At 42.8% G+C, this 19,570-nt stretch overlaps 1 protein-coding gene across 1 annotated transcript in view; it reads right to left on the bottom strand.

The window, feature by feature from the left end:
• Nucleotides 1-19,570, bottom strand: part of LOC127654899 (disintegrin and metalloproteinase domain-containing protein 23) — a 109,722-nt gene that overhangs the window by 12,479 nt on the left and 77,673 nt on the right. Inside the window, exons 16-24 of the mRNA XM_052142446.1 lie at nt 18,801-18,872; nt 18,446-18,532; nt 12,355-12,435; nt 12,160-12,210; nt 11,934-11,997; nt 11,581-11,686; nt 7,624-7,743; nt 5,456-5,624; nt 3,180-3,291 (exon numbers count right to left, since the gene is read on the bottom strand). Of these exons, the coding sequence (XP_051998406.1) occupies nt 3,180-3,291; nt 5,456-5,624; nt 7,624-7,743; nt 11,581-11,686; nt 11,934-11,997; nt 12,160-12,210; nt 12,355-12,435; nt 18,446-18,532; nt 18,801-18,872 (862 nt within the window). The remainder of the gene's footprint in view (nt 1-3,179; nt 3,292-5,455; nt 5,625-7,623; nt 7,744-11,580; nt 11,687-11,933; nt 11,998-12,159; nt 12,211-12,354; nt 12,436-18,445; nt 18,533-18,800; nt 18,873-19,570) is intronic.

The raw sequence follows: 19,570 nt of genomic DNA on the forward strand, positions 1-19,570 counted from the left end.
TAACCAAATTCATAAGAAAGTCCATGCTGGTCAAGTTAGGTTTTGCTGGAGAAAAGCAGGGCTATGCTGGTGCACCAGATTGTCCAGCAGCAAACCAGCACTAACCAGCCTAGATCACCATGAGAATTGCATTCTGGGTAAGCTGGTCTTTGTAGCAGGGTGGGTTCTTGTCCTTGTGAGGAATAACTTATCACAGAAGCTACTTCAGTATCTGATACTATGGGAAATTCTCAGAATTGACGATCCCTTTAAAATCACTCAAATCTCATTCGCAGGTGGCGCTCCTCCCCTATGCATGAGTCATCACAGGCATATAAACCGGAGCAGAGCTCCATTTCATCAGATTTTTTCTCTTCCTGTTCCCTACGACAAAGCCGAAGCCACTTCCCTCTCACCCTGCATTAATCCTTTGATGGCTCCCGAGAGACCGCACAAGGAATGTGCTTGAGGATGGAATATAGAGCACAGAGAGTTTGAGGATGATTTGTTGCCGCTTAAGCCTTGCATCTCTCCTCTTCTCCATCTCAAATGACTTTGCTTGTTCAGTACTGCCATGACTATCTGTGCCCCATTATTGGCACACATGATACGATCATGTGCTTCAGATTTTGATGAGGGGTATGTTATATCGTTAGCAATTACCTGTCAGGCATGAGCATGCTTCTGACTTTTGCCACCGTGGCTGTTATTTCTAGAGCTGTACGGACAGCTTATTATGACTTGACTTTCTCCCTATTTAGTGAGAGTCCAAGTCTCTGGTGCTGCTGCCTTGGTTCTCCAGCCACAAGGATCTCTGCCCACACAATTGGCAGGTCTATGGGCAGCCCATTGTCTGTGGAGTGACATCCCTGACAAACTTTTTCAGGAATTTGCTTCTCGCTCCATTGTGAGCCGGGAACAAGAGCATGACATCTCCCATGTAGCACAGGACAGCTTGCGCTGTTTTTAATTGTTGCCGGCATCTAAAAGACTGCCATGCTTCAACACAGAGATATAAGGCACATTCATTTAGCCAAGCAGCCCTTTCCCTGCTGTCACAAGCCGGGAACGAGTTTGTGGCTTGACGCTTGTAACTTCTAATTTTGGTAAGGATCCTGTCACTTTGTCAGTCATATTTATTGTGGTGACAGGATCCTGACACCCATGTCTTGTGTGTTGTGTGAGTGCACATGGCTGTGTTTGATTCTTCATCACCATGTGCACTCGTGTCTGTTGTATGTTTGCACATGGCTTGTTTTTGTCTTGCCATGTGCATACCTGACTCTGCCTCCTTGTTCCCTCATCACTCTCATTAAGTCCTTTTGTTAATTAGTTTCACCTGTTCCTTGTGTGTTCCCTCTATATATTGTGCCCTATTTCCTCATGTCTTTGCCAGATTTTTTTTGTGTGTTCATGAGTTTGTCACTCTGTGTTTCAGTCTGTTCCTGTACTCCTCATTCCCTGTCTTTATGTTGATTTATCTTGTTTGTGTTATTTTCTCCCTCATGAGAGTGTTTGTTTAGTTTTTTTGATTATTTTAATAAAAGCCCTTTTTCACTTGCCTCCTGTATTTGGGTCCTACCTCAACATTTCGTGACAGTTTATGTTGTTGTTATCTGCCATGTCTCAACACAATGACTTGAGACATATGTAGTGTTTTTCCTCAACCCTCAAGAAAAATAAGCAGTTTACTCACCACTGCGAGCCAGAAATTAGATAGAACTGTAATGCAGGTCAATTCAGTGTCTGTATTACTGTCGTTGCCGACATGACAAAACTCTGCTATGTCGCAAGAGGTTTTCTTCCGGTGTCAAGGAGGCCCGATAAATGCCTTTGTGATTCAATGGGCGGCCCTCTCACTGCCATGGGTTGTGGCATATCGCAGGCCACTTTGATGCCTGTTTTTACTACTGTTGGTGATGCGCTAGAAGGCTGTCATGTCAAAACACTTCTTTCATGTTCTCAATGTTGTATGCTAGAAACGAGAATATGGTTCCAGTGTTGCAACTGTTGTACTGCCATTGATGGTGTGCCAGAAGTCTGCCATGCCCCATTGCAAATGCCAGACCTAGTTGCGGCTGCACTAGGCCCATTAGCACTAATTGACTAAGTTGCATAGGTATAAAGCACTGGCAGGCACAGTAGAGTCCCTGTGCCCAATGGCGGGGGTTTCCATCTGGGTACTGAGCACAGTCATGAGCGGCTTTGTGTTTCAATTTGCAGAGGCATTTTGCCCTCCACCTTGATGTTATGCTCAGAGAAACAGTGTCTCCTCTCCAAACATGCAATTGAGTGAGTTCTAGTGCGGAAAGCACAGGAAGGCTTTTACAGTCATTATTTTTTGGTTGCCAAGACAGACTCACAAGTCTTTTTTCAAAAGTCTCCAGGCCAGGGCCCCCTCAATAAGGCAGCTGTATGTAATAAAGTGGTGATTTTTCCCTGACAAGTGTTCCTTCCAAGGGCGGCATGGAGCTCCGGTTTCCCCCACAGCACAAAGACATGCAGGTCAAGTGAATTGTTGACTCTGAATTGCCCGTAGGTGAGAGTTTGAATGTGTTTGTCTGTGTGTGTTAGCACTATGATGGACTCGCCATCTGTCCAGGGTGCTTTCCTGCCTTCGGGCAGAGACAGCTGTAATAGGCTCAAGCACTACCAATGACCCTGCATAGGATAAGAATAGAGAATGAATGGATGGATGGTGTTCCTCCCAGGGCGAGGACCAGCTTGTGGTCCTGTACAAATGGTGCTCCAAGTTTTACAAGAGCACTGAGATGCAGAACTTATCCCATCCATGCTTAAAGTGTACGACACGATTGGCCACGACCCCCTGAGTGGCTGTGGCACTCTTGCCCTGCTACCCTCCCAGTCTGGGACTTAGAGCTGGTACTGAACATGCTACAGTTTCCCGTTTGAACATCTAGAGGCAGTAAGCTTACACATTATCTCCTTAAAGACTGTGCTGCTACTCGCAACTAAACTGGGATCATATAAGCACTGTGTATACAGAAGCTAATTCGAATCACTCAAATCTATCTCTGATCACACACAGTCAGAATTATCAGGTACTTCTGCCACCATTCAGCGCTGTTACCATAATAGACATTGAGGGGGACACGCCCAACCCCGCCACTATTTGACTATGATTATATGCATCATCTGTACCATATGTATAGTATGTGTTTAAGAGCAAAGAGACAAACCCTTGGGTCCCTCGTCTTCACTGGGCTTGTGTACTTTTGGAGGATCAGGCATACTGCAGTCTGTTCCTGCCCACGTTGTGTCACATGTACACGATGCCTCATTATTGCACACCTGTTTACATTTGGAATGGCCAAAACAATTCATAAACTAATAAACACTAAGTATTATTTGCATACACTAGTTTGAAAGGACGATTTATACTTCTTTATTGAACCAACATTGGAGTAGCCTTCACTGTAGCCTGAAATACTCCTCTCCAAGAATGTAACTATGCTTTGTGTCTATAAAGAAAACAAAAGCTTTGATTTGTCTGCTTTGTAACAACAGGCCCTCCCTCTGGATATTATAAAAGATTTCTCAGGTAGCATCGCATTTCCTCTAAGATTATGTCAAGATTTACGCTTGGTATCACATTGTATTTTGGCTCTTTTCAGTCGGGAGCACCTCCTGTTTGTATAGTCTGTTTATGTTTCATGAAGTTACAAATGAAAATTGTGACAAAAAGCCACAACTGTTTACTTATACAGTATTTTACTTTTACTCGATATACATATATTTGGTATGTGAGTGAAACAATATACTTGTACTCTACTTAAGACCTTTCCGATCTGTATGATTGACAATATGATGTACAATAAATGATCATATTTCATAAGTTATGAAAACAGAGCACATGTTAAGTTGGTCATATTGCCTATTTGAATTGTCAATTTAACCTTTTAAACAACACCGGTTTTGTGTTTGTCAAGTGAGTAGATTGTTAATTAATCTTTTTAAAATTTCATAGCAGAGGGACAAAATATGCATAAATATTATTTATTTTTATTTAAGTGACTTAAGAGCAAGCATTTGTGCATTATTAATTTTTTTAATTTTCTCTCTGCATGGCAGGCATCAGGTATAATATTAATCATATATCAACATACTTTGATGAAGTCGTTTTTAATGCTACAATAATTGTATAAATTCTTTTTTTTATCCATGTTCTACAGTATAATGCTATTGTTTATCTATGAAATGTATAATTACTTAAAAAATTTATGAATTTAAGTACACTAGCATTTTGGCTGTGCACTCATAGAATGACACAGACACACCAACGCAGATATATAAACGCAAACAACAGCATAGGCCAGCGTATAGAGGTTACGCCCTAGGTTCAACACAGAAGTATATTACAGCATTTAGTATTACTTTGAAATGAAGAAAAAAAATAAAATAATAATGAATATCACCAATTTGAACAAACTGGAACTCTACATCAACTCAATTATTTATTTTATATTACACTACTTATTCAGTGACCTGCAACCATGAGAGTTTGCTCTTGCATAGCTCAGGAGATACATTTCATCTAAGTATCAACTATTTCTCAGTTTTTTTTCCTAAATTGTCTGAGATACAGAAAAAGGGTATAGTGCTAAAAAATGTGTTTGTATAGAAAATAATAGATTATTTTGTATTGGAAAAATTTAATGAAAAATTTTCATATTGACATTTTTTTTCTTTTTTTACAGAAATCTTTTGATTGCAGATATTGGTACTGAATCTTGGCAAATCTGAGCTCAGTTTTAGATATTTTGAGGTCTCTCAACCAAAGTGACACATTTTGCATCTTCCTTGGGCCCTCTGCCCCAGTCACCATGTTTGTAGAAACTCCTCCCCCACTCGGTAGGACCTACCATGGGACTTTTCCACATGACTTACTTACTACAAGGCTCGGCAAGACCATGTGATGTTTTTCCACTCAAAATACACCCCCCCAAAAGTGAGAATTATTCTTTCTAAGTCAGAAATACTGGAGACTTAAGCATAGGTCTCATTTGACTCCAGTTAATCTTATTGTTGTCTATGAGAAACAACTGAGATATTAAAGAGATGTTCTTTTCTTTTCTTTTTTTTTTGGGACAATCTATTAAAAATTTTGCATCTGTGTTGTTTATACAGTGTAATATTGCAGAATATTTTGCATTGTGTTTTAATATTGTGTATTATTTATATTCATAAAGAACTGTATAACATGTACTTTGTATATTATATGTATTACACAATATATGTTCATCTAGAATAAAATTCCTTGTACAATGCTGCCTTCGCCTATAATCTCCATTCAGATTCTGACAAACTGGTTGCTATTACATAAGTCATCCTTCATTACGACAGTTACTGAGTGAACTTCAGCATTGTATATTAATTATAGCTGACACATCAAAGAATGTCTGTGTATTAATGTGGTGAAATGGTTGTATTCAGTGTGTGTAGCCAGCGTTCTCACCCCGTGACTGGAGCATACATGTCCATTGGATCTGCTGGGGCAGGAGCTCAGATTTAGAGATTGAATGGGGAGACACTTCCTGTCCACACACATCATGGACGGACCACATGGAGTTCCATCCTCCACATAACCAAGATCAGTCTGATCATCCAGCAACACGTGACCACCGCTGGGAAAACAGGGTGTGAATAAATGTAAACAGAGGTTGGAGGGGTAAGAATAAAATGACAAATAATTTTCATAATGACTAAGGGCAGTTTAGTATTGGCAGGGTAATACTGCATCATGTCATGTAGGAGCGCTCATATTTATTAATTACACCACCACAATGTCGTACAGTAATTACTATTGGGAAACTCTAGATTTTGAGCCCTGTCAGTGCAGGTGTAAATTAAAGAATCACAGTGGAAGCAAATCTGTATTAATTATAGTTATTATTGTGTATGATGTGCAATTTAGTCTGCACACATTCTGGCAGAAGGTATAAAAGATTTCATATATGCACTGATGAGCCAAAACATTACACTGGTGAAGCGAATAACATTGATCATCTCCTAACAAGGCCACATGTCAAGATGGTAAGTAAACAATCAGTTCTCGTAGTCAACATGTTGAATGCAGGAGAAATGGGCAGGAGTAAAGACTTGAGTAACTTTGAAATCTCTGAAACAGCAAGGCCTTGGAACTTGAAGTAGTGGAAGGTCGCCTGGTCTGATGAGTCCAGTTTTCTTTTACATCACATAGACAGCTGTGTACTTGTGCACTGTTTACCTGGGGAAATGATGGCACCAGGATGCACTGTGGGAAGATGACAAGCTGGTGTAGGAAGTGTGATGCTCAGGGAAATGTTCTGCTGGGAAACCCTGTGTCTGGCAATTCATGTGAACGTCAATTTGACACATGCCACCTACCTAAACATTGTTGCAGACCAGCTTCACCCCTTCAGGGCAGTGGCCCCTTTCAGTAGGATAATGCACCCTGCCACACTGCACACACTGTTCGGGAATGGTTCAAGGTGTTGCCCTGGCCTCCAAATTCCCCAGATCTCAATCTGATTGAGGATCTGTAGTATGTGCTTGAACAACAAGTCCAATCAATTGTGGCTCCACTTGTAACTTACAGTACTTGAAGGATCTGCTGCTATCTTGGTGCCAGATACCTCAGGACACCTTCAGGGGTTTTGTAGAGTACATGCCTCGATGGCAAGTGCTGTTTTGGAGGCACGTAGAGGACCAACAGCATATTAGGCAGGTGGTCATAATGTTTTGGCTCATCAGTGTATATAGTATGCCTATATGGCTCATGGCTGCCATATCACCCTGCGGCTATTGCCTGGTTGCCCACTAAAGCTAAGCAGGGTTGAGCCTGGCCAGTACCTGGATGGGAGACCTCCTGGGGAAAACCAAGTTTGCTGCTGGAAGTGGTATTAGGGAGGCCAGCAGGGGGTGCTCACCCTATGGTCTGTGTGGGTCCTAATGCCCCAGTATAGTGACGGGGACACTATACTGTAAAAAAGCACCGTCTTTCGGATGGGACGTTAAACCGAGGTCTTGACTCTCTGTGGTCATTAAAAATCCCTAGGGCACTTTCTCGTAAAGAGTAGGAGTTTAACCCGGTGTCCTAGCCAAATTCCCCCATTGGCCCCTATCTATCATGGCCTCCTAATAATCTCCATCCCTGAATTGGCTACATCACTCTACCATCTCCTCTCCACCAATAGCTGGTGTGTGGTGGGCGTTCTGGCGCACTATGGCTGCCGTCGCATCATCCAGGTGGATGCTGCACACTGGTGGTGGTTGAGGAGATTCCCCTATACTATGTAAAGAGCTTTGAGTTTGAGAAAAGCTATATAAATGTAAGTTGTTGTTGTGTATATATATATATATATATATATATATATATATATATATATATATATATATATATATATATATATATATATATATTTGCCTATAATGCTTATTTTATATTCAAAAAATCACTTCGTAATTATAATTTCTGAACAAGAAGCAGAAAGACCTCCCAAGAGGACATAAAAACAGCATAATGTTATTTAAGATTGATTAAGGAATTTTAGAAATGATACATTGGTATAGTTGCTGATTATGGTGATTAGACAAACTTATTGATCATACATTTGTGAAGTGTAAGGTGTAAGTGCTTCTCACTTGCAGTCGATCAGTCGGCCCTGATGGTTGAAATTTGTTGATGTGACCTCGCCTTTCATAATGCCAACCCGTGGGATTCGACCAGTGTTAGTGCACAACAGATACCCACAAAACACATCACTGTAAATAAAGAAACAGAACTGTAACAGTCCAGTAAGAGCACATAATAATGTCCTGGTAGATAGATTGTGTCGATGTAGTGACACTAGAGTCACTCTTGGGAGCCTGAGACACCTTTGATCTTTGATAAAAGGTCAATGGGCATTGGCGAGTGGTATTTGCATGCCACTCCCCCGAACATACGGGTATAAAGGATCTGGCGTGCAAACCTCTCAATCAGGATTTGTGCTAAGGAGCCAAGAGAAGGTCCCGGGCATTTCTGCATGTAGTCCAGCATTGTGGCAGGAGGGACACAACGTCTCTTTCCCTCCATCAGGGAACGGAGGTTACGGAAGTAACCAGGACGTTCCCTATCTGTCACTCACTCGACGTTGTGTCGATGTAGTGACACTAGGGGTCCCTATACAAAACGCCACAACTAGCTGAACTGTGTTACATGAACTGGCTGTACGAGATGGGCAGACTGCTCTGTGCCTCATAGCCAGCGCACCATGCCGACATGTTTGAGCCTCGAACGGCCCTTCGGGGACAAGTTGACTGTTCAAAAAATAAGGACAGGCTAGCCCTGTCGTGGCCTATTTTCCTCTTATTTCTCTCCCCAAAAAGAGTGAAATTTGTCAACCGACTGGGACCACCAGTGTCTATGTCGAGGGGTGGGGGTGAGGGGGGTGTCACTCCCAAGGGGAAGACACTACGGAGATCACACCTCACCCAGAGGGTGGGGGTGGGGGGGATTTTGAGTGGAAATACGTCACATGGTCTTGCCGAGCCTTGTAGTAAGTAAGTCATGTGGAAAAGTCCCATGGTAGGTCCTACTGAGTGGGTGAGGAGTTTCTACAAACATGGTGACTGGGGTAGAGGGCCCAAGGAAGATGCAGTTTACCAACAGGGAAACGATTTGACAGAAGATATACGTCGCATGGGGTCACCTACAGGGAACCAGCACATGCGGAGCACCTACCCCAGTACAGGACTTAGTTAGCACATGTACTGAACCTTCAGCGAGTTTCTCCATAAAATCGTCTGCCACAGGGCTATGAGGAAGTCATCCAGGGAACACATTTTGTGAACACTACTGGGAGTCAACAGCGCACATCTTCAGCTCAGGGGAGATGAAAGGCGCTATGGGCAAGAGATACACTCGGCCAACTGTCCCGGACTTACCTGTTCGTTCCTGCCAAGACACGGGACGAAACCAGCTCAACCCGGAGATTGTAGAACCTGCAAATGTCTGTTAGAGAGGTGCCACTGATCAAGGCCCAGGAGGCCGCCACACTCCTGGTAGAATGGGCTCGTAGCCCTGCGGGAGGTGGTACATGCTGGGTGTGATATGCCATCGCTATGGCGTCAATGATCCAGTGGGCGATCCTCTGCTTGGAGACAGTGCTTCCTTTCTGCTGTCCACCAAAGCAGACAAAGAGCTGCTCAGCAAATTTAAAGCTCTGCATGCGATCCTAATAAATACGTAAAGCGTGCACCGGACACAGCAATGTCATGACTGGGTCTGCCTCCTCCTGGGGCATCACTTGCAGGTTCACCACCTGATCCCTAAATCGGGTCATGGGAACTTTGGGCACATAGCTCGGTCGGGGTCTCAAGATCACTTCAAAGTAGCCCGGACCGATTTCCAGGCACGTTTCGCTGACAGAGAATGCTTGCAGGTCTCCTACCCTTTTGATGGAAGTGAGCGCAGTCAGAAGGGCAGTCTTTAAATAGAGTGCCATAAGCTCAGCTGACTCCAAAGTCTCAAAGGGGCTCCCCGTAGACCCTGAAGGACTACAGAGAGGTCCCATGAGGGAACGAGGCATGGTCTCGAGGGATTCAACCTCCTGGCACCTCTCAGGAACATGATGATCAAGTCGTGCTTCCCTAAGGACTTACCGTCCACTGTGTCATGGTGTGCAGCTATAGTGGCTACACCTTAAAAGTGGAGGGGGACAGCAGTCTCCAGCAGGAAGGAAAGCACCTATCCAACTGCGCACCTCTGGGAGTCTTCACATCTGGAAGAACAGACGCCACTTCAAGGCATACAGGCGCCTCGTAGAGGGAGTGATTGTGTCTACCACGGCGGGTGGTAGGCCACTTAGGCCTTCCGCGTCCCATCCAGGGGCCAGAAATGGAGATTCCAGAGGTTTGGCCGTGTGTCCCGTCCCTGAGAAAGAAGGTCCTTCCTCAGGGGAGTCGCGAGGAGCGTGAGGTCCGAGAACAAAGTTTGGGTGTGCCAGTAGGGTGCTACTAGGATGACCTGCTCCTCATCCTCCCTGACCTTGCACAGGGTCTGTGCAAGTAGGGTTACTGGGGGAAATGCATATTTGCGTAGTTCAGGGGCCAGCTGTGTGCCAGCGCGTCTATACCGAGGGATGCCTCGGTCAGGGCATACCAAAGCGGGCAGAGGGGGATTTATGGGGAAGCGAAGAGGTCTACCTGTGCCTGCCCAAATCGACTCCAAATCAGCTGGACCACCTGAGGGTGAAGTCTCCACTCTTCCTTGCGGGTAACCTATCATGACAGCATGTCCGCTGTAGTGTTGAGATTGCCCAGGATGTGAGTGGCTCACAGCCACTTAAGGTGCTGCTGACTCCAGAGGAGGAGACGGCGGGTGAGTTGTGACATACAACTGGAGCGTAAACCGCCTTGATGGTGGATGTATGCCACCGTTGCCGTGTTGTCTGTCTGAACCAATGCATGCTTGGTTCCTGAATCTACAGCCAGAACATCCACAGGGTGAGCAGTATTGCCAACAACTTGATGCAGTTGATTTGCCAACATAGCTGCGGGCCTGTCCAGGAGCCGGCGGCTGCATGCCCATTGTAAACAGTGCCCCAGCCCGTCATGGAGCCGTCCATCGTAACAACGACGTGCCTGGAGACCTGCTATAGGGGAACACCTGCCCATAGAAATGTGAGGTCGGTCCAAGGGCTGAAGAGGCGGCAACAGACCTGCGTGATGGCCACGCAATGTGTCCCGTGGCACCATGCCCATCTCAGGACTCGAATCTGAAGCCAGTGCTGAAGCGGTCTCATATGCATCAACCTTGGCTTGGTAGACTTGCAGGAGAGCCATGGCATGCAGGGCGGAGGCAGCTTGTCCAGCAGCACTGTAGGCCTTGGCCACCAGGGACGACGTAAGCCTATAGGCCCTGGACAGGAGCTTCGGGTGCCTGCACCAGGTGGTGACGCTCTGCGGGCATGGGTGCACCGCAAGCGTCTTATCCACTGGGGGCATCTCCGAATACCCCTTGGCCGCCCCACCATCAAGGGTAGTGAGGGCAGGGGAGCCTCCCAAAACCTTGTCAGCTCCTCGTGCACTACTGGGAAGAAAGGAACTGGGGCGTGGCGTGGCTTTGAGTGGCGCCGTGGGCCCAGGAACCAATCATCGAGCCACGAAGGTTCAGGGGAGATCGGAGGGTTCCACACGAGCCCAACGGTCGAGGTTGCCTGGGAAAGCATGTACGTCATTTCGCTGTCAGCCTATGACTGGGTGACCATACCTGAGGGGGGAAGCCCAGCTGAGGGTTAGGGTTAGGTTCCAAGAGTGACCCCTAGTGTCACTACATTGACACAACGTTGAGTGAGTGACAGATAGGGCACCACAGTAACTGCACTAAAAATATAAAAATATAATACTAATTTTCAAAAACAAGAAACAAAATATATCACTGTGGAGAGTTTTATATTCAAGACTGACAATTTTCACAATATAGCACAGCCTTGAGTGCCTTATTGATTTTTCAAATAGCTGTACTATATTGTGCTTTTAAGCACAACTGAAACACTGTAATGAACAGAATTAAAGACTGGAACTAACAGTCAATATACTGTATAGCTCACAACTCACTGCTTACTGCACTGGAACCATTTGTCTCCATCTGGACCACAGTTGCCTTTCTCTGAGCCCTCTGTGTTCAACTTCTCATAACAGAACTTCTCAGAACTCGAAGCCTCTGTATGAAAACAAAATAGAAAAACAGAGACAGATGAAAATCACTTCTTAACCTTCTATCAATTTAAGATAGTAGATAGAACAATAGTAGAACGTTTCCCGAGCTACTGTCACTGTAATATAATAGAGAACTGGATTGAAGATGACGTCATAAAATTCAAGCAGTGGCTACAGCATTTCAGAGGAACAGACTGCAGGGTTCCAATATGCTGATTGGCTGTTAATGATGACAGGAAATGGACACTCACTTGGACCCCACACATATTTACACTGACTGTCTCTGGTCTTACACTCTCCAGCGTAGCAGCGACCCTGCAAACACAACACCATCTCACTTCTTCTCACCAGATATTATATATCTCAACATCATATTGGTCACCACCCACCTTGCTTTCTTGATACTGACATTAGCAAATTAAAAAAACATTTTGACAAATGTAATGGCACTGTAGAAAATATTTTTTTTGAGTGTACCTGGTTGAGAGAGCAGAAGTAACCATCCTGCTTGTGTAGGTTCTGAGGGCACTGCAGACACATAGACAGGCAAAAATGCCTTATAAGCTCAATGTAGAGTGTTTAAAACACTGTGACAAGAGGAGAGTATGAGGAGTTTTAAATGTGTTTTTGGTGGATATTGAAGCAATCGAGCACAGCTGAGGCATCACTCACCTGCCCTGAGTCCCCTGTGCATGTCTCTGAAATATCACAGTCATTCACTGCATAGCGACACGTGTAACCTCGTGGATAGAACTGAGACAAATAGAGGGGAAGAGTGAAAGAAAAGAGAAAGCACCCACAAATATATTCACCAAACACATATAAAGTCAACATCAAAACAGAATTGTGCCCTTTTACTTTCTTAATACATGTTCCTGGTCTTCATCATTCCACATTATTCCAAAGAACATTGGAAGCAGCTGCGCTTGCTTCATTCTCAAATCAAATCACTTTATTGTCACACAACCATATGCACAAGCGCAACAGTGGGTGAAAGTCTTGTGTGCAGTTCCGAGCAACATAGCAGTCATGACAGTGACGAGACATATAGCAATTAAATAATAAACTTCAGATTTATACAACACAATTTACATATCTAATGTACACATAATTACACAACACAATAATAATATACAATGTACAGTAAACAATACACACAATATACAATACACATACAATAAAAAAGTATATAAAGTGTATAAAAAAATATACAGTAGGATGTATTGTAAAGAGAATATCATTTATGACAGTCCAGTGTAAGATTAATAAAGTGCAGTGCTGATGTATATTGATCGTGAGAGGTCAAGAGTTCAAAAGTCTAATTACTTGGGGGAAGAAGCTGTCTTGTAGTCAGCTGGTACGGGTCCTGATGCTGTGATACCGCCTGCTTGATGGTAGCAGTGAGAGCAGCCCATGGCTCGGGTGGCTGGAGTCTCTGATGATCCTCCAAGCTTTTTTCACACACCGCCTGGTATATATATGTCCTGGAGGGAGGGAAGCTCACCTCCGATGATGTGTCTGGCAGTTCGCACCACCCTTTGCAGGTCTTCGTGCTTGTGGGCGGTGCTATTGCCGTACCAGGCAGTGATGCAGCCAGTCAGGATGCTCTCTACAGTGCTGGTGTAGAACCGTGTGAGGATGTGGTGGTTCATTCCAAACTTCCTCAGCCATATCAGGAAGAAGAGGCGCTGGTGTGTCTTCTTCACAACAGCCTCGGTGTGGACGGACCATGTGAGTTCCTCAGTGATGTGGACACCGAGGAACTTGAAGCTGCTGACTCACTCCACCGGTTCTCCATTAATGGTGATGGGGCTGTGTTCTCTGTCTTTCCTCCTGAAGTCCACCACAAGCTCCTTGGTCTTACTGACGTTGAGGGAGGGGTTGTGCTCCTGACACCAACGTGTCAGAGTGTGCACCTCCTCTCTGTAGGCTGTTTCATCATTGTCAGTGATCATACCATCTGCAAACTTAATGATGGCATTGGAGCTATGTGTTGCCACACAGTCATGTGTGTATAGGGAATACAGGAGTGGGCTGAGAACACAGCCCTGCGGGGCTCCAGTGTTGAGGGTCAGTGATGAGGAGATTTTGCTGCTCATTCTAACCTCCTGAAGTCTGCGTCACAGGAAGTCCAGAATTCAGCTGCACAGCAAGCTGTCTAGACCTAGAGCCCGGAGTTTCAAATCAAGCTTGGAGGGCACTATGGTGTTGAATGCTAAGCTTTAGTCTATAAAAAGCATTCTCACATATGTGTTCTTTTTTTCCAGGTGGGAGAGAGCAGTGTGTAGTGTAGATGCAATTGCATCATCAGTGGAGTGGTTGTTGCGGTATGCAAACTGCAATGGGTCCAGTTAGGTGGGTAGCACAGAGCAGATGTAATCTGTGATTAGCCTCTCAAAGCATTTGCTCATTATTGGAGTCAGAACAACAGGACGCCAGTCATTTAAGCAATTGATTTTTGATTGCTTTGGTGTGGGCACAATGATGGACGTTTTGAAGTATGTGGGGACATCAGACAAGGAGAGGGACAGGTTGAAAATGTCCATAAAAACACCATCCAGATGGTTTGCGCATGCTCTGATGATGCGGCCCGGAATGCCATCTGGACCCACAGCTTTACGGATGTTCACCCTTAAAGCCACGGGTCCAGACGGCACTCCGGGCCGTGTATGTTCTTGTGTGGAACACCCACTTTTCAAAATCCAGTTGGATTTAGATGGATTAAATGCCCAATATTTACATTTACATTACCTGATCACATTATAGAATTAAAATGGGTTGCTAATGCTGTTTCATTACACTCACCTAAAGGATTATTAGGAACACCATACTAATACTGTGTTTGACCCCCTTTCGCCTTCAGAACTGCCTTAATTCTACGTGGCATTGATTCAAGAAGGTGCTGAAAGCATTCTTTAGAAATGTTGGCCCATATTGATAGGATAGTATCTTGCAGTTGATGGAGATTTGTGGGATGCATATCCAGGGCACGAAGCTCCCGTTCCACCACATCCCAAAGATGCTCTATTGGGTTGAGATCTGGTGACTGTGGGGGCCATTTTAGTACAGTGAACTCATTGTCATGTTCAAGAAACCAATTTGAAATGATTCGAGCTTTGTGACATGGTGCATTATCCTGCTGGAAGTAGCCATCAGAGGATGGGTACATGGTGGCCATAAAGGGATGGACATGGTCAGAAACAATGCTCAGGTAGGCCGTGGCATTTAAACGATGCCCAATTGGCACTAAGGGGTCTAAAGTGTGCCAAGAAAACATCCCCCACACCATTACACCACCACCACCAGCCTGCACAGTGGTAACAAGGCATGATGGATCCATGTTCTCATTCTGTTTACGCCAAATTCTGACTCTACCATCTGAATGTCTCAACAGAAATTGAGACTCATCAGACCAGGCAACATTTTTCCAGTCTTCAACTGTCCAATTTTGGTGAGCTCTTGCAAATTGTAGCCTCTTTTTCCTATTTGTAGTGGTGATGAGTGGTACCCGGTGGGGTCTTCTGCTGTTGTAGTCCATCCGCCTCAAGGTTGTGCGTGTTGTGGCTTCACAAATGCTTTGCTGCATACCTCGGTTGTAACAAGTGTTTATTTCAGTCAAAGTTGCTCTTCTATCAGCTTGAATCAGTCGGCCCATTCTCCTCTGACCTCTAGCATCAACAAGGCATTTTCGCCCACAGGACTGCCGCATACTGGATGTTTTTCCCTTTTCACACCATTCTTTGTAAACCCTAGAAATGGTTATGCGTGAAAATCCCAGTAACTGAGCAGATTGTGAAATACTCAAACCGGCCCGTCTGGCACCAACAACCATGCCACGCTCAAAATTGCTTAAATCACCTTTCTTTCCCATTCTGACATTCAGTTTGGAGTTCAGGAGATTGTCTTGACCAGGACCACACCCCTAAATGCATTGAAGCAACTGCCATGTGATTGGTTGATTAGATAATTGCATTAATGAGAAATTGAACAGGTGTTCCTAATAATCCTTTAGGTGAGTGTATGTTTTTAACTTTGTACTGACAGATATTGATTTAAGTAAAATTTATTTATATAGCACTTTTCACAGATAAACATCACAAAGTGCTTCACAGTAAAATGTAATACAAGAACAATTTAAATACATTCCCCAAAATACAAACAACAAACACTACAAACAACAATAAAAGAAAACTAACCAAAAGCCTGCTTGAAGAGCAGAGTCTTCAGTTGTTTTTTAAAAGAATCAACTGAGTTTGCGCAACGTAAAACAAGAGGCAAAGCATTCCACAGCCTGGGAGCGACTGCCAGGAAAGACTGGTCCCCTCTAGTTTTAAAATGAGTACGGGGAACAACTAATAACATCTGATCTAAAGACCTGAGACTCCGGGTAGGAGTGTGCAGCTGTATCAGGTCAGTGATGTATGTAGGGACTTGGCCATGCAAGGCTCTAAAAGTAAGAACCAGAATTTTAAAATGAATTCTATACTGGACTGGTAACCAGTGAAGTGATGCTAAAACAGGTGTGATGTGTTCTCTTCTCTTAACGCGGGATAAAAGCCTTGCAGCAGAGTTCTGAACAACCTGGAGACGATGAAGCTCCTTCTTACTCAAACACGTAAAAAGACTGTTACAATAGTCTAAACGGGAGGAGATGAACGCATGAATAATCATCTCTAACTCACCTTTACTCACAGATGATCTTAATTTTGAAATGTTCCTCAATTGAAAGAAGCAGTTTCTCACTAATTGTTTTGAATGAAGCTCCAAGGACATAGCTGACTCAAAGACAACACCTAAGCTCCTGAGGCTCAATTGGACAGACGGGCCTAAGTCGCCAATATATTGTATTATCTTTGGGATTTTATTTTCAGGGGCAATGATTAGTGTTTCTGTTTTGTCAGAATTGAGAAGCAAAAAGTTCTCACATAACCACTTTTTAATACTAGACAGACAGTTAATTAAAGAGGACAATTTAAACAACTCAGTTTCCTTAAAGGAGCAATACAGTTGGATATCATCCGCATACAGGTGGTAAGATATGTCGCTAAACTGACTAATAACCTTATCGAGAGGAAATATATACAAGAGGAACAAAATAGCACCCAAGACAGAACCCTGCGGTACCCCACACGACAACTCTGCAGTTTCAGACATAATCTGATTCATATTAACACTAAAGCTTCTACCTGACAGGTAGGATGAAAACCATTTTAAAACTGATCCCGACATGCCAACCAGATCACGAAGTCTATTTATCATAACATTATGATCAATTGTGTCAAAAGCTGCTGAGAGGTCCAATAAGACCAACACTGTATATTTTTTAGAGTCAGCTGACATCTTAATATCACTTGAAACTTTAAGTAACGCCGTTTCTGTGGAATGTGTTTTGCGAAAACCAGACTGGAATTTGTCAAATAACTCATGATTCTCTAGGAAAAGGGTGAGTTTTTCAGCTACAACTTTTTCTAGAATTTTTGACATGAAAGGAAGCTTCGAAATTGGTCTATAGTTTTCCGGTTGTAACGGATCCAGATTAGTTTTTTTAACAACGGCATGTTTAAAAAAAGCAGGAAACTATTTAAGAGTGAGGAGTTAAGCATCTCAACAATACAGGGGCCAATGTAGTCAAAAACTTGTACAAATAGCACAGTAGGAACATGCAGTGTCACAGTTACTGATGTCATTGCAGAAATACCTTTTCAGGCATATTTATCACCCATGATTAATTTATTCTGAAACTGAAAGTTTCCAATAACAGGTACAACTAAGATAAATATGTCCCAATACCATTTTTTTGGAGAATGAGTACAAGTAAGATATCGATACCTGTTTATTTGTTTATTTTTTTCTGAATTACATATTAAACAGTTTATTTAACTTTTATCATAAAAATTAAGACTGTAATGAAATGACAATATAACATTTAATTTTCAGCATATTATTGCATGCTGAAAACCTCACAGCACAATCCACAAAACAATATTATAACTTATTATTGTCAAATAAAGTGCTACACAACAAAGCATCACAGATGTGAGATATTGCTTAAATCTAAGATTATTGCAATGAATGTATTATAATAATAATAATAATTATTATTATTAGTAGTAGTATTAGTAGTATTACCGTGAATGTTACATAAATATGCAGAAGTGATATATTGCTGTTGTTCTTTTTTCCATTTTATTTTGGTGGACGTTTTATTTTGAAGTAAAGCCCTTTCTGTTTCTATGTTTTTGACACTAGCTTCTCAAATCCAGAAAAGCAGATCACTACATTTTCCAGTGTGCTTATTAAACTACTGAATGTTTTCACAATGACATTCATATGTCAGATGATATCGTTTCTTGGTATTGGAGCATTTTTATGAGCACGAGTACAAGTACATGAGTGCAGAATCTGACCCAATTTCAATACCAGTACTGGTATCAGGACATCCCTAAAGTTAAAGTGAATATATGGCTGGTCATGTGATCACAACATGAGATGAAAGGGACCACCCTTAAGTAGAGTAAAACAGTTTTTCAAGACCACTTATATTACTGGATTATTCATCTTATGTGAGTGAACATCATTATAAACATGCTTATCAAAAGTGCTATTCATTTCTCAAGTGTCAAACCTTTTATAAAATGTAACTTACTGCGATTTTATCATGTTTTTAACCACACTGGTAGACTGATAAATTAAATCTCTCTAGGCTCAGGATGAGATGGTCAGAGTTGAATATTCAATGAGCGTTGGTATGATTGTCACTCACCAGACATGTGTTATTGCAGCAGGGTCCATCACTGCAGTGTGCACCGTTCGACAGAGAACACTTTTTACAGCACTCTCTAATGCATTCCTACGACACACACACACACACACACACACACACACACACACACACACACACACACACACACACACACACACGCACACACAGAAGATACACACATGTACAGAGACTTGAACCTATACAGTTCAACGGCTGACTACTGTGCTCAGACTGATAGAATGTGAGTATAACTAGCTTTTGTGAGGTAGTGTGGTATCCATAACATTGAAATCATTATACTTTTGCAATGATATTTTGTTGTTTAAGTGTGTTCTTGTGTATTATGTATGCTCACATCTCTTGGTCCACAGTCACACTCTTCTCCCACCTCCACATATCCATTCCCACACTGTGTCGTTTCGAACAGCTGAATGACAGATGTGCAAAAACAATGCAGTCAATCTGGGTGAAGAGAGCTGCTATCTCAGTGATCTCATGCCAATCTAGAGTGATCTACTGTACTTTACATTAACCTGAACTGCCCAAGTTCACACATTAAAGATGAAGTGTGTATTTCTGTACCACCAAATCGAATTGCATAAAAATACATATTGTATTTAAAACTGCTTTTTCGACCACTTCCCTCATCTGCCACTGATTGAACAAACTGATAGTCCCACCTCAAACTCACACCATTGGTTATTTCAGTGTGTTATGTTGGGCTGGATGGGTCACTAAAACAAAAGAGCAATTTTTACAGTGCCACAGAAACACAGTGTTTACACTTTGCAAGGAAATCAACCTACCAGTGGTTTACTTATAGTTGATGCTGAATTTTAAACTGGAATATGAGAAAGTATTTAAACATCAAATATTTACACACTTTAGTTTTAAATTATGATTAATTAAATTCTGAATGTTTATGGACATTAGTTAATGCATTTAAATGAGTTTATATTAAAACTGCTTCTGTTCACAAAACTGTTCTGTTTTGTGATATTTCTACAGATCAAAATAAGAGTATCAACATGGGGGTTTGTTTCCAACAAGACAACCACACAAAACAATCTCTTAGCTGGTCTGTAATTTATCAATAAATGGAGGTGGCTAATTTCCTTATTAAAC

Source organism: Xyrauchen texanus, chromosome 14, assembly GCF_025860055.1.
Source record: "Xyrauchen texanus isolate HMW12.3.18 chromosome 14, RBS_HiC_50CHRs, whole genome shotgun sequence".
Taxonomy (NCBI): domain Eukaryota; kingdom Metazoa; phylum Chordata; class Actinopteri; order Cypriniformes; family Catostomidae; genus Xyrauchen; species Xyrauchen texanus.